General features: G+C 35.9%; 2 protein-coding genes across 3 annotated transcripts; both read left to right on the top strand.

Moving 5' to 3' along the window:
* The first annotated feature begins 22 nt into the window (after window positions 1–22).
* Window positions 23–2,975, top strand: eIF2Bepsilon (eukaryotic translation initiation factor 2B subunit epsilon). Its single transcript, XM_066401236.1, has 11 exons — window positions 23–203; window positions 461–585; window positions 640–831; window positions 908–1,085; window positions 1,193–1,437; window positions 1,502–1,552; window positions 1,635–1,945; window positions 1,999–2,214; window positions 2,363–2,481; window positions 2,536–2,700; window positions 2,753–2,975. The coding sequence occupies exons 1-11, from the start codon at window positions 93–95 to the stop codon at window positions 2,960–2,962; spliced, it is 1,923 nt and encodes a 640-aa protein (XP_066257333.1). The 5' UTR covers window positions 23–92; the 3' UTR covers window positions 2,963–2,975.
* Window positions 2,976–5,117: 2,142 nt separating this feature from the next.
* dor (vacuolar protein sorting-associated protein 18 dor) lies at window positions 5,118–9,551 on the top strand. Of its 2 annotated transcripts, XM_066401058.1 has the most exons (19): window positions 5,118–5,136; window positions 5,290–5,391; window positions 5,444–5,627; window positions 5,684–5,847; window positions 6,006–6,173; window positions 6,267–6,314; window positions 6,464–6,668; window positions 6,723–6,829; window positions 6,881–7,139; window positions 7,192–7,337; window positions 7,397–7,556; window positions 7,611–7,774; window positions 7,833–7,943; window positions 7,995–8,221; window positions 8,280–8,620; window positions 8,674–8,819; window positions 8,939–9,170; window positions 9,217–9,312; window positions 9,366–9,551. In XM_066401058.1, the coding sequence occupies exons 2-19, from the start codon at window positions 5,332–5,334 to the stop codon at window positions 9,512–9,514; spliced, it is 2,967 nt and encodes a 988-aa protein (XP_066257155.1). In that variant the 5' UTR covers window positions 5,118–5,136; window positions 5,290–5,331; the 3' UTR covers window positions 9,515–9,551. The 2 variants fall into 2 exon arrangements, with proteins under 2 accessions (XP_066257155.1, XP_066257156.1); XM_066401059.1 differs by lacking the exon at window positions 6,267–6,314.
* The last annotated feature ends 2,951 nt before the right edge of the window (window positions 9,552–12,502 follow it).

The raw sequence follows: 12,502 nt of genomic DNA, 5'->3' as shown, positions 1-12,502 counted from the left end.
CAAGAAAAGTGTCTCCACTAGTAGCAAATATCCTTTAACGCTGTATAGAAGCCCTGTTTGCCCAGTAATTCCTTTTACAGCTCACTTGCAACATGTCAAAAAAGCGATTAGAACTGGTTTCAAAAGACAATGTAGTACAGGCAATTCTGGTGGCTGATACTTTCGAAGATGAATTTGTCCCAATATCCAATGATATTCCTTTGGTGAGAGCTAAAATACATAATAAAATTCCTTTAATTAATAGTTTGATTAACATACAAATTAAATGCTACTAAATATAAGTAAATTAATAGTCACCATATTGTCATCAATGACCATTAAGATATGGATATTAGTAATCCTCTCTGAATGAACACAGAGTGATACAATTTAATTTTATACACTTAAATGGATAATGTGTTCTTATTCCTAAGATTTTAACAGAGGCATTTTTTCTGTAATTTTTCCTATTTTATTTCAGAGCTTTTTCCCTATAGTCAATAAACCATTAATAGACTATACTCTTGAATTTCTCTCTTTAGGGGGTGTTGAGGAAACTTTCCTTTTCTGCTGCAATCATGTAACTGAAATTAAAGCTCATATAAAGTAAGTAATTAGGGAGCAGTAGTAAAAACCCATTCAAAACACTTAATATTTCAGAAAAAGTATTAAAGAAACTGTCGGCTGGAGTTTGACAATGAAAGTGCACGTAATAGTCTCAGAGAGTTGTCGTTCGTTCGGCGATTGCTTAAGGGATTTGGACGCAAAAGGTCTTTTAAGAGGTGATTTTGTTTTGTTAGAGCCAGGAGTTATTTCGAATATCTCTCTGTTACCTCTGTTAAAAAAACATAGGTAGGTATATAAGGAAATTTTTTGATAAAAATATATTTTTTGTACCTGTGAGCTAATGAAATTGGCACAATTTCAGTGAAACTTGCCAGGCAGATAAAGGGGCAGCTATGACACTAGTGTTTCAAGAGAGTGGCTTGGGCCATAGAAGTCTCTGTCCACAGGATGAGGCCATAGTTGTAGTAAATAGTAAAAACAGGGTTTTATTTCACAAAAAAACATACAAGACTTCTGGGAAGAAAATAGATTTTCCACTGGTACGTAAGTTTTCCACAATGGTTTTGCATTTGTTTGCACAGACAATAAATTTTTAATTAAAGTTGTCAACTTGTTCTGCCACACTCATAATTGAAATTTTCTTTAGGAAATTTTCCTAGAGAATCCTTCAGTTTTCCTACGCCATAATCTTAAAGATACCCATATTGCAATATGTTCTTCATCAGTATTACCATTATATTCTGATAACTTTGATTTTCAAACTAAAGATGATTTTGTGAGGGGTTTACTAATGAATGAGGAAATTCTGGGCAGCACTGTGTATTGTGTTGTTCTGAAAGGTACTGATTATGGTGGGGCTGTACAAAATTGGAGAACCTATCAAGCACTATGGTGTGTAATTCATAGATTTATGATTTATGAAATATGAATTATATAATGTGCCTTATATTTTTAGCCTCGAATTGAAGAACCAGTGGATATGTCCCCTGATTCCATCTACAACCAGGTAATGTTTCAAAAATCAGGAACTAAAATAAAATTTTAAGTTTAAATACACAATTTCTTTGGGTGATTTGAACTGGTTTTAGAAGCAGACCTGGTCCAAATGATTCTGCCATATCTCTTACATCAAAATTGAGCCTGTCAGCGAGCCTATATAGAAGCATATTAGGTCCCAACGTAGTACTGGGCGAAAACGTTAAAATTTTTGACTCTTTCATCTTCGAAAACTGCCGCATAGAAGATGGCAGTGTAATATCTTTAAGTATTATAGGTCCCGATTGCATAATTAAAAAGGGGGCTAAAGTAACAGCTGGTTCTATATTGGGAAAGGGAGTGGTTATTGATGAAAATCTTTTTATTGAAAATGGTCTCCTGCAGGCGACGGAGGTGAAACACTGTAGGTTATTTCAGTGAGACAATAATTAATTGGTTATAAAAATGCAATTTTAGCTAAACCCGAAGACAAATTAGGCGAAGCTGCTTATCGATTGAGGATTGATGAAGACGAGGAAGATCTCCAATTAGATATACTTTTGGCAAGACAAATGTCAAGACTTCATATTGACGACGCTCTGTTTGACTCAGAATATCAGAGCGATGACGCCTTTAGTGAGAGTGAGGACGACTTGTCCCATACTCAGACGCCCCCTCCTGATGATACTAAATGTAAACTTTCCTTGTTAAGGGTCAAATTATTAATGTGCTGTTAACTTTAACACCAAATTTCTCAAGATAGTAGATCAAGAATCTGCAAGCAACAACACATTATCATAGTTTGAGTTCAATGTGATTTTAAACTTCATATTTATTGCAGTGTTTTTCTCTGAAGTCATTGATAGTCTGACTAGAGGTTTTGAAGATAAATTGCCATGTGAGAATTTAATCCTTGAAATCAACTCCTCTCGATATGCCTATAATGTCACTGTAAAAGAGGTATAATAGTGCAGTTTTACAAGATTTTTGTGGTAAAATTATTGTTACTTTCAGGTAAACTTCAATGTAATTAAAGCAATATTAATTATGTCCCAGAGCTTGCAAGCAGGCCCGCAATATTTCTCCAGTTTCGCCCAATTGTTGTTTTATTTCTCTCCAGTTTTAAGGAATTATATAAAGAATGATAGTGCCATGGGTGACTGTTTACAAGCTGTAGAAGTGAGTATCAGAGAATGTTTCAGCATTTTTTATAGAATAAATAATTTTTTAGGAAATTGCCGACTCAGGTTTGGAGTTAAAAGATAAATGGGTTATATTCGCTTTAAAATACTTGTATGAGAAAGATTACCTAAGCGAGGAGGCGATAATTAAGTGGTTTTCTGGTCTCAAAAATGATTCAAAGTTGTCTACCGAGGTGAAGCCATTTGTCGATTGGCTACAGGAAGCTGAAGAGGAGTCCTCTGATGACGATTCTGAATAAAAATTTATCTCTTGCTTTTAGTTTTATTTATTATCTTCAGTTATGACTACGAGTAGAGATTGCCTTGAACCTTTAAAGCCAGGAAATTCTTCAGTTTGAAGTGTTTACAGATTAGAAATCTTAAAATCTTTACTTACAGCTAATTCTTCTCTTTTATATTGATTAAAACTCCGATGAAAATGCAGGATTTGCTGCAATTTATTATATATTTCAAGTTATTTGTTAGGAAGACGAGAATGTTCAAATTTCTGAAAAATTCAAATGTTTCTTCAAATACACTGGTCAAAACAATTAGATATTTCAAAATATTGTCTTAAAAGTTTTTTATGCCACATGAAACGTATCAAAATAAATTATATTTGTAGTTTGAAATATTTTATTGATAAAATAAAGCATTTGTTTTTCAAACTCGATTTGACCAGTTATGACAGTCCCGTTTAAAATTGTGCAAATTTTTAAATTAAAAGGCGATGGTTATCCAATGTAAATCGAATTCGTGATTTATTAATTTGGTACAAAAATGAATTTTTAATAATTAGTATGACCCCCTCTTGCTGCTAAAAAGGCTTAACATCGTGATGGCATTGATTCAATCAAGTTATCAAAGACGTCTTCGGGAATTCCATTCAATTCTCCAGTTAAAGCATTTCAAAGATCTGGAATTGTTTGTAGTGGTAAATTTCTACTTGCAACACGTTTCCCAAAGTATCGCAAGCATGCTCAATTGGATTTCCATCTGGAGAATTGGCAGGCCATACCATTCTCGCAATATTAATTTCATCCAACCACTTGTTCACGATGTTAACGCGATGTGAACAAGCACTGTCGTCCATAAATATGAATTGATTACCTATTGCTCCAGCATACAGCATTATAATAGTTTGAAGAATTTCATTAAGATACCTATTGGCATGTAAGAGACCATTGTCAATGAAATAAAGATCTGTATGCCTGCCAAAACTAATACTACCTCACACAATGATACTGCCACTTTCAATGTTTTCTTATAAACTGATGATTGTTTCGTGTTTCGCGTTCAAGATAAATCAGAACACATGGACTATCAGGTTCTAAAGTGAACCTAGGTTCATCACTGAAGAGCACCTGACCCCAGTCATTACAGGTCAAATTTTGATGAAGCTCAGCCCATGCTCTTCTTGCTCTTTGGTATTTCAATGTCAGTGGAGTACACACCATTGGTTTTTGGGTATACAATCTGACATTGTGGAGTCTATTTCTTATGATTTGAGTGGACACAAGCCTTCCGGTACCACAGGCAAACTTGCTTCTTAGAAATGTTACGTTGACATTGCGATTTCTTCTTGCAAGCAATTGGAGAAATCAGTATTCCCTGGGTGTTGTTGTTGATGGCCGACCTTGTCTTGGTCATCTTTTAACATTTCTTGTTTCAAGAAATCGATTTCATAATCTTGAAACTACACTTTGGCTGACATTAAATATTTGGGCAACATGTGTCTGTGTTCACCCAGTTCCGAGTTGCCCTATGGCTCGCGATGCCTCACTTTCCATCAAATAATGTTGCTCGTTCATTGTAGGAATAAATGAAATCAAAAAATTGCACACCACTTATTCCTGAGTACAAAAATTCGACTGATACCTAAATACCGCTTAAATGCGCTTCTATACTCTGTGAGAATTCAAGTTAAAACTTATAAAATCGACAGAGACCTACCGTATTCATTATTTTCCTGTTTAGTCCTGTAAAATTATTATTATCCTTAAGGAAATAGGCGAATAAAATTGAACAAAAAAATTGTAATCATAAATAACATAATATCCTCCAATTGTTTTGAGTAGGGGAGATACCGATCTAGACTATGTTTATTTTATGTCGTTGTAATACGACGAAAAGGGATAGGCATGATCAGAGAGTGACAATAAGATTCCTAACCTAGAACATTTAAATGTCAATATCGAAAGATATTAAACAATAATAAACTAAATTAAAATATAAAATAAAGAAATACAGCGAAAAAACACGATAATGGCTTTCTTACAATTAGTACATTACTGGAATTATTCCTAATTTATTGTTACTCGTTGTTAGTTTATTCAGAATTATTTTTTTCTGAGATTTTAAACCTTTCAAAAATTGGGGTTTTGCATTTACAGGAAATTCTGCCAGGTTTCGTATTGACTTTGTCCAGTAATCAGTAAGTGGAAATTCAGTATGACATTCCCAATTTGTTTAAATTTCCTTATGTCCTCCACCCTACATGTACTCCTTAAGTCAAACGAGCCCTTTTTAAAATATGATTTTCTCATGCCTATATAAGTGATAAGTTTTAGTATTAAGTGTATTTCAGGATTGCCCACTAGATTTTACTACCACTATAAGCAAAACCAATATGACTTCAATGTTTGACCAATTTGAGCAATCTGTTAAACCAAAATCATCTTCTGAATTAGTAAGAAATCATTTTCTGTGGTATATAAGTGACCTAAGCACCATTATTGTAGACAAACTTAGGATATATCGACATGGCACTAGAAAATGACACCCCAATTTTCACTAAATCAAAGAAGGACTTTTCACCATCAGAAAAAATTACTCATGTTGCAATAGCAAATAAGTACATGGTAATTGCCATGGCAAACAATCTTTTGTTCAGAATGAATTTGCATAACCCTTCAGAGAGAAGCGGTAAATGTTTACTTGCAGCAAGGTATGGACCTTTGCAAAAATATGATTTTTTTTAGAAATATCATTAGCAAAATTCACCCAAAACAAGCTTACAAATATTTTTCTGGACCCAACTGGCAATCACCTACTTTTGACTTTTGCTTCAAAAACTAAACCTCATGAAGCTCTAGAGTTGATGTATCTTTCAAGGAAGTCTGATAAGGTTAAGCTTTGCAATAAGGTACTTACAAGCCACATTTTCTTGAAGATAATTTCCATGGAAGCCCTGCAACTGAGAAATATCTTGTCTCTATTTTTACGTTTCTATGGATGTTATCTTGTGTTTCTAGGTCTTTGATCTATTCACACATAAGAAAATGATAAGAAATCTTTTTTAAGTTGAGAGGTAATGAATTCACTGCTGTGGCTTGGAATCACTTAAATGAACTAGATTCTACAACCGGTCCAATTTTACTGGGGACTTCCAAAGGGCTGATATTTGAAACTGAAATATCACTAGAGGGGGATAAATTCTTTGGGCCAAGTTTGGAACAGTATTGGAAGCAGGTAGGCTGATTCATTTTTATCAGTAAATCGAAGTATGGTCTAATTCAGGTGAAATCTAAAAAAATGTGTAATGGTTGTAATTTTTATTTCAAGCTCCCTAACTATTTACCTCTATATGGTAATAAAGAAATTGAAGGTTTGGTAAGTAACTTAGTTGTTCTTCGTGGGAGGCCATATAAAGCAATATTTCCATTTTTGAATTCATTTGGGATGCACAGCTTTTATCGTTTTTGCATGCGATTTTATCATATTTAGAAACAAAAGTGAATTTATTGGTATTGTTTTTCTAGGTTTTTGATATTGGCAAGAACACAAATACCCCAATCAGCGCCTTGGAGTATTTCCAAGTAAACAGGACCAATAAATACATGATTTTTGCTGCAACACCCTCACGATTATATTACTTTTGTGGGACCGTTGAGCATGATGATAAACCAGTCTTGCAGCATGTTTTTCACAAATATTTGAATGTGCCAGAAACCGAAACGTTTTTAGGTATTATATGCAAAATATTCTTGCAGTTACTACTAATACAATGATTAATTGCAGCCACAGAAAGTAGATTAACCTACTCAAAACTGCAGTTTTGGTCTGAAAATCTTATCACCCCAAATACTTTTACGTGGATAACGGAAAAAGGAATCCATTTCGGACGGGTAAGTTTCTATGCCTATTTTTTCAAGGTCTCTTAAGATCATATTTAATAGATTGATGCTCTTAAGGACAACAAAATGTCTTCAATAAAAGAAAATACAACACTTCTAGAATACCCAAAACCTTTATATGAGGACTATTCTCAGTCACCAAAATACCCAGCATCAGTGGCAATGACAGAGTTTCATGTTTTGTTGGGTTATTCAGATGGGATTAAAGGAATGTGTCTATTAAGCAAGGAGGTGGTTTATGAAGATCAGTATAATGAGGCTTTCGGGAAGTTAGTTAGCGTGATAAGAGATCCGAGAACTGGTGTGTTTAGTTGCAAACTTTTTAAATTTTTTACGATCAATTGCCCTTTAAGGTGAAATATGGGCCATGTCAGAAAATGCGATGTTCAGGTTTAAAGTGCACAAAGAGGAGAGAAACATTTGGCAAATTTTCTGTGCCCAGAATCAGTTTGATTTAGCCAAGAAATACTCCAAGGGAAATGAGGCCTGTTATAATCAGGTATAAATAAAAATGTAGCTTAAGTAAATAGTGCCCACTTTTTGTAACTGTCTCTATAGGTACTGATCAAAGAAGCAGACATGCTATTTGAGCAGAAAAAGTATGTTTTAAGTGCGCAGAGGTACGCAGAAACTCAATTTTCTTTCGAAGAAATATGCTTAAAATTTCTTCAAGTGGGGGAACCAGATGCATTGAAGATATTCTTGAGGAACAAACTAAGTGCGTTTACCTCTAGATAAATAATATGAATTAGTCTTTATTCAGGCTCTTCAGGTAATCTGGAACCAAAACATAAAGCTCAGATAACCATGATCGTCATATGGGTTGTGGAGCTTTATTTGACAAAATTGGAGCAAATTCGATTACAGGGTTTGGAGAAGTCTGCCTCATATGATGAGGTGCAGAAGGAGTTCGAGACCTTCATTGCGTTGCAGGAGGTTATCTGCAATAATTAATTTTAAGTAGTTGAGGGAATAATGATTTTTCCATATTTAGGTGGCAGATTGTATTAAATCTAATAAAAGTACCATATATGAGTTGATGCAGAGCCATGGGGATAAAGGGAATCTTATAAAAATGACTATTGTCAATAAGGATTTTGAGAGAGTAATATGTTATTTTGATGTATGTAGAGAGTATCTGGAACTTTTTTTATAGTTAATTCGCCATCACATATTTAAAAACAACTTCAGAGAGGCATTGGAGGTCTTAAAAAGCCAAAATAATTTGGAGTTTTATTATCAATTCGCTCCAGTGTTGATGCAAGAAGTTCCCAAGCATATGGTCAAAACCCTTATAGAGCAAGGGAAGAAATTAAGCCCTTTGAGACTACTTCCGGCTTTAGTTGCGTGTGATGGCGAGCTACATTCTTTAGAAGTTATTAAGTAACTTTAAGAATGCTACAGATCACGTAGGTGGTGTTTAGTGATATACATATTTCAGATATTTGGAGTTTTGTATCAAGAAACTGAAAACCACAGATAAAGCCATTCATAACTTCCTGATTTCTTTATATGCGAAATTCGATTCTGGGAAGCTGATGGAATATTTAAAGTCCGAAGGGCAGGAGCAGAGTTTGGTGAATTACGATGTATACTTTGCTCTACGACTTTGCGCTGAGCAAAATCAGACAGAGGCCTGCGTTAAACTTTTTAGTTTGTTGGGCCTTTGGGAGTCTGCTGTGGATCTGGCCATCGATGTGGATTTGGGTTTAGCCAAGCAAATGGCGGATCTGTCTCCTGAGGATGATCTGGAGCTGAGAAAGAAACTTTGGTTGAAAATCGGTAGTATTGAAGATTCATAAAAAAGCTTGTTTTAATGTTGTATTTGATTGCAGTGAAATATGTTGTAAGTGACAAGAATGATATACAGGAAGCCATGAAATATTTGAGTGATCTGATTAAAATCGAGGATATCTTGCCCTTTTTTCCGGATTTTGTCACCATCGACCATTTTAAAGACGCAATTTGTAATTCTCTTAGGGTATGTAAATTACACTCAGACTTAACGCAACAGCTACTTTCCAGTCCAATTACTTTTTTTGAGTAGTTGCCACAGCTCTGGCGCCAGTTCTTGATAATCCTTCTCCGTCATTGCTTTAGGAATACAACCAGAAAATCCAGGGCCTTAAAGAAGAAATGGAAGAAGCTACCAAATCAGCGGAACAAGTTCGTGATGAAATTCAGTCATTTAGAAACTGCTACACTCACATTAATACTTTGGATAAATGCGAGATCTGTAATATGACCCTCATGGTGAGACCTTTCTACTTCTTCCCTTGCAGTCATATGTTCCATTCCGACTGCCTTTTAGCTGAATTAGACTCATCATTGGGTAAGTCTTCTTTAGGCGATTCCAGTGATTTGGAAGTTTTCTTTAGGTCTAGTCAAAAAAAGCCGTTTAACTGAATTGGAGAATCAACTGCAGAGCTTGAGTTTGCATTCGAATTTGGACGCCGTTAGCACTGGGTCATCAGGTATGTGAAAATTTTATTATTGCCAGTTAAAGCCAAAAATGCTCGCCTTTTAGGGATAACTGCTCGGGAACAAATTAAGGCCGAAATCGACAATATCATAGCATCAGAATGTCTGTATTGCGGTGAAAATATGATCCGCAATATTGATAAGCCTTTCATAGAGGATTATGAGTATGAGAATGTAACCAGGGATTGGCAGTGATTTTTAGATAAATAAATAAGTTTCTAATGTCTTATTATCTAACAGCAAACTTTGCGATTCCGCCTCCCTAAGGATGAACCGTTACTAATGGGCATTGGGGCACAAAAAGACCCCTCTGTTGTTCTTCGATTGATTACACCTTTGGGACTCAAGTTCGGAAATTCCAAATCTTAACTTGGCGCATAACCGTGATTTGCAAAACGGCGGTTCCCTATAGGATTGCCTAGTTTAAAAGGCTTTAATAACGAGATGCCAATCGATCCAACCCACGTCAACGAAGCAACGAAATCCCGTAAACTTTACGATATGGTGCTATATGCAAAATTTCTCTTCCAAGTAATTCGGTTCTTGCATTATCCGGGGAAGCAATAATAAATAATTAGTGTAATTAAAACTCTCCAACTTTTCCAATTTATTCCGTTTTAACTTTGAAAATTATGAGCTGCATTTGCCGTGTCCACCGCAATACTAAATGTTCCACTGAAAGTGCACTCAATAATTAAGACGGAATAGGCACACGGGAGTAATTTGTATTTTCCGTAATAAAGTTTTGTTTTTGGATAAATTCAGACTTCTTAATTGGCGTCCTGAAATCTGCAATGAGCGAAGAAAAGTGTTACCATAAAGGGTCGTTCGTCATCGATCATTCATTAAGCCGAAACGTAGCCTTTTCTACGAGCCTGACGTAATCCGGATTTGCTTTTTATATAGGGTGACACCGTGGGAAAGCCGAGAGACAGGGTGGCTGGGATGCCACCAACCCCCATTACACGCTACTCGCCACGCCATTGTGAAGTGTTTCAGGGTGTTACGCACTGTATTGTTGCGATTACAGGCTTTTTGTGCGCATCGCCCTGAAAAATAATAGATTAAAAATTACGTTTTAATCTAATTTGTTTCGGACAGTGGCTTGAAGCCTTATAGTGGTAAGCTAATCTCATTAACATATGAATGATTACTGTTTCAGCGTGAGAATATCTGCTAGCATGGCATTATATGTAAGTTGATGATTTTTTTGAAATTTTCAAGTCCAGTCTTTCAGGTACACACATGTTGGTTCTCGAACCGGTGGCGCAATAGAACCTCGCCCAAAAAAGCATTTCTTTCCCATCGCTGCTGTCCGAAACACCAAATTAACATAAGCTTTACTTATCCGCTTAGGGCCGAATTTAAAAACCTAAATACACAGAAATACCCTCCATTACGCAAACACTGTAAGTAATAGATGTTGCGATTATATTTGATGTTATGGAGGAAATTTATTACCACTCCCTGTCGGGCCGATTTATGCTGTTTAATACAGAGCGAAGTTGTCGTTATCTAGCAGTTTGCCAGTTAGCCTATTGAAGCATTGAGAAATAGAATTTTCCTATTGATTGAAGGCCTTGTTCGAACCGTTATAACTCTATGTGTAGAACTGGAGAGGCACATCAATCCCCGAGTAATGATAATGGGTATTTCCGCTCATCCACCAATTATATCTCCTCTTAAGATTTTTTGCCAAGAAGGGTTTTTTCGGAGCAGCACCCATGGTGCAAATATTTGCTTTCCTCCGCGCCACGAATAGGGATGATGTTTAAGGGACCGTGGCATATAAGTGCTTTTTCATCCCCTTCCAGACTAGATCTGGTTGCGATAGGTGGCACGTGTCACCACCACTGTGGCTACTGATACCGACAGGTCACGTGACTAGGCGATGTCACTTTTCGGTATTGCTCTAATCAAATTTTCGAAATCTGATTAAAACCATTTCCGGGACGTTTCTCATCAATGCGTTTAATTCATTTCTGGTGCCAAATATTGATGTGCGGGTAAATTTAACTGCAAGTGATATGGTTTCCATAGAAATACCGTAATTCAGCGTAGGTATTGGTCAGACTTTTAGTTTCCATGGAAACTGGCTTGATTTTAATTTTAAGCGTTCTTTTATCATTCCGCTGTAAGATTCAAGCTTAAATGGAGAAATTTCTTAAATAATTACGCTTTTCGTGTTTCTAGAGATTGTGGTAGGAATAATATCTAAACATTAAGGGTTTTTACAGGGCGTCGTATTGCATATTCTCGAGATTTGCCCGAAGAAACAGAAGCAAATTCTAATTTATTTTCTTGAATTTCGCGAAACTCTCCTGAGAATACGATTAGGAAAATAATGTATTGTATGTTTCGATAAATCTCTTAATGCCCCGAAAACAGTTAAAGTAGGTATAATATACGACGTATCGGTCAAAACTTCTTAATTAACATAATGTAATTACCGAGATATATACAGCGGGTCTCACTCAAAAACTCGAATTTTGCTCTTCCGAAAATGGAGAAACCAATACGTAAAAATCTTATACATTTGACTGTTAATTTCCAGTATCTCGAAAAGCGTTTGAGGTATTTACATGAGTCCACGCATTGATGACAGATGTGTTGTGAGTGCCCAGAAATATACAGGGTGTCTTATTAGAAAAACTGAGTTTCACACCATCAAAGAGTGAGAAATTTTTTCGAGAAAACCTTGGGATTTGCTCTTACTATTAACGGTCTAATAGGGGGCGGGTGTTGATCGAAAGCCTAAGGTAGAGGACTTGTGATCGGCAGTTTTTCTTCGGGGTAGGAGGGCTGCGTTTAAAAATTCTTTATGTACCTACTTTCCTAACAGAGAAAAATTCTCAATATTTTTGTCTTGCTAAGCTCGCTATTTTCTCGAATTTCTGACCCATCAAAACCCTCTCAGCACGCTCCTGAATTTCAGCAGGGTAAGTAGGAATTTTTAGGACTTGGAGGAGAACTTTAGGAGTGCCGAAAGGCGTGCAAACATGGGTTTACACGTCCTGATATATTCATGTATGCACATTACATTGGCGCTCACTTTAATTTATACTCGATTATTTCAACCCTTTCGCGCCTACTTACACGAGTTAGAACTATCCCTTAAAAGCGCTACGACCCTCTTCAAATGCATTGCCCTGGTCTATGGACTAATATGCCTGGAAATGGCTT

This window comes from Euwallacea similis, chromosome 22 (assembly GCF_039881205.1).
Source record: "Euwallacea similis isolate ESF13 chromosome 22, ESF131.1, whole genome shotgun sequence".
Lineage (NCBI taxonomy): Eukaryota > Metazoa > Arthropoda > Insecta > Coleoptera > Curculionidae > Euwallacea > Euwallacea similis.
The sequence above is the reverse complement of the archived record's forward strand: the minus strand, read 5'-3'. Positions and strand labels throughout refer to the sequence as shown.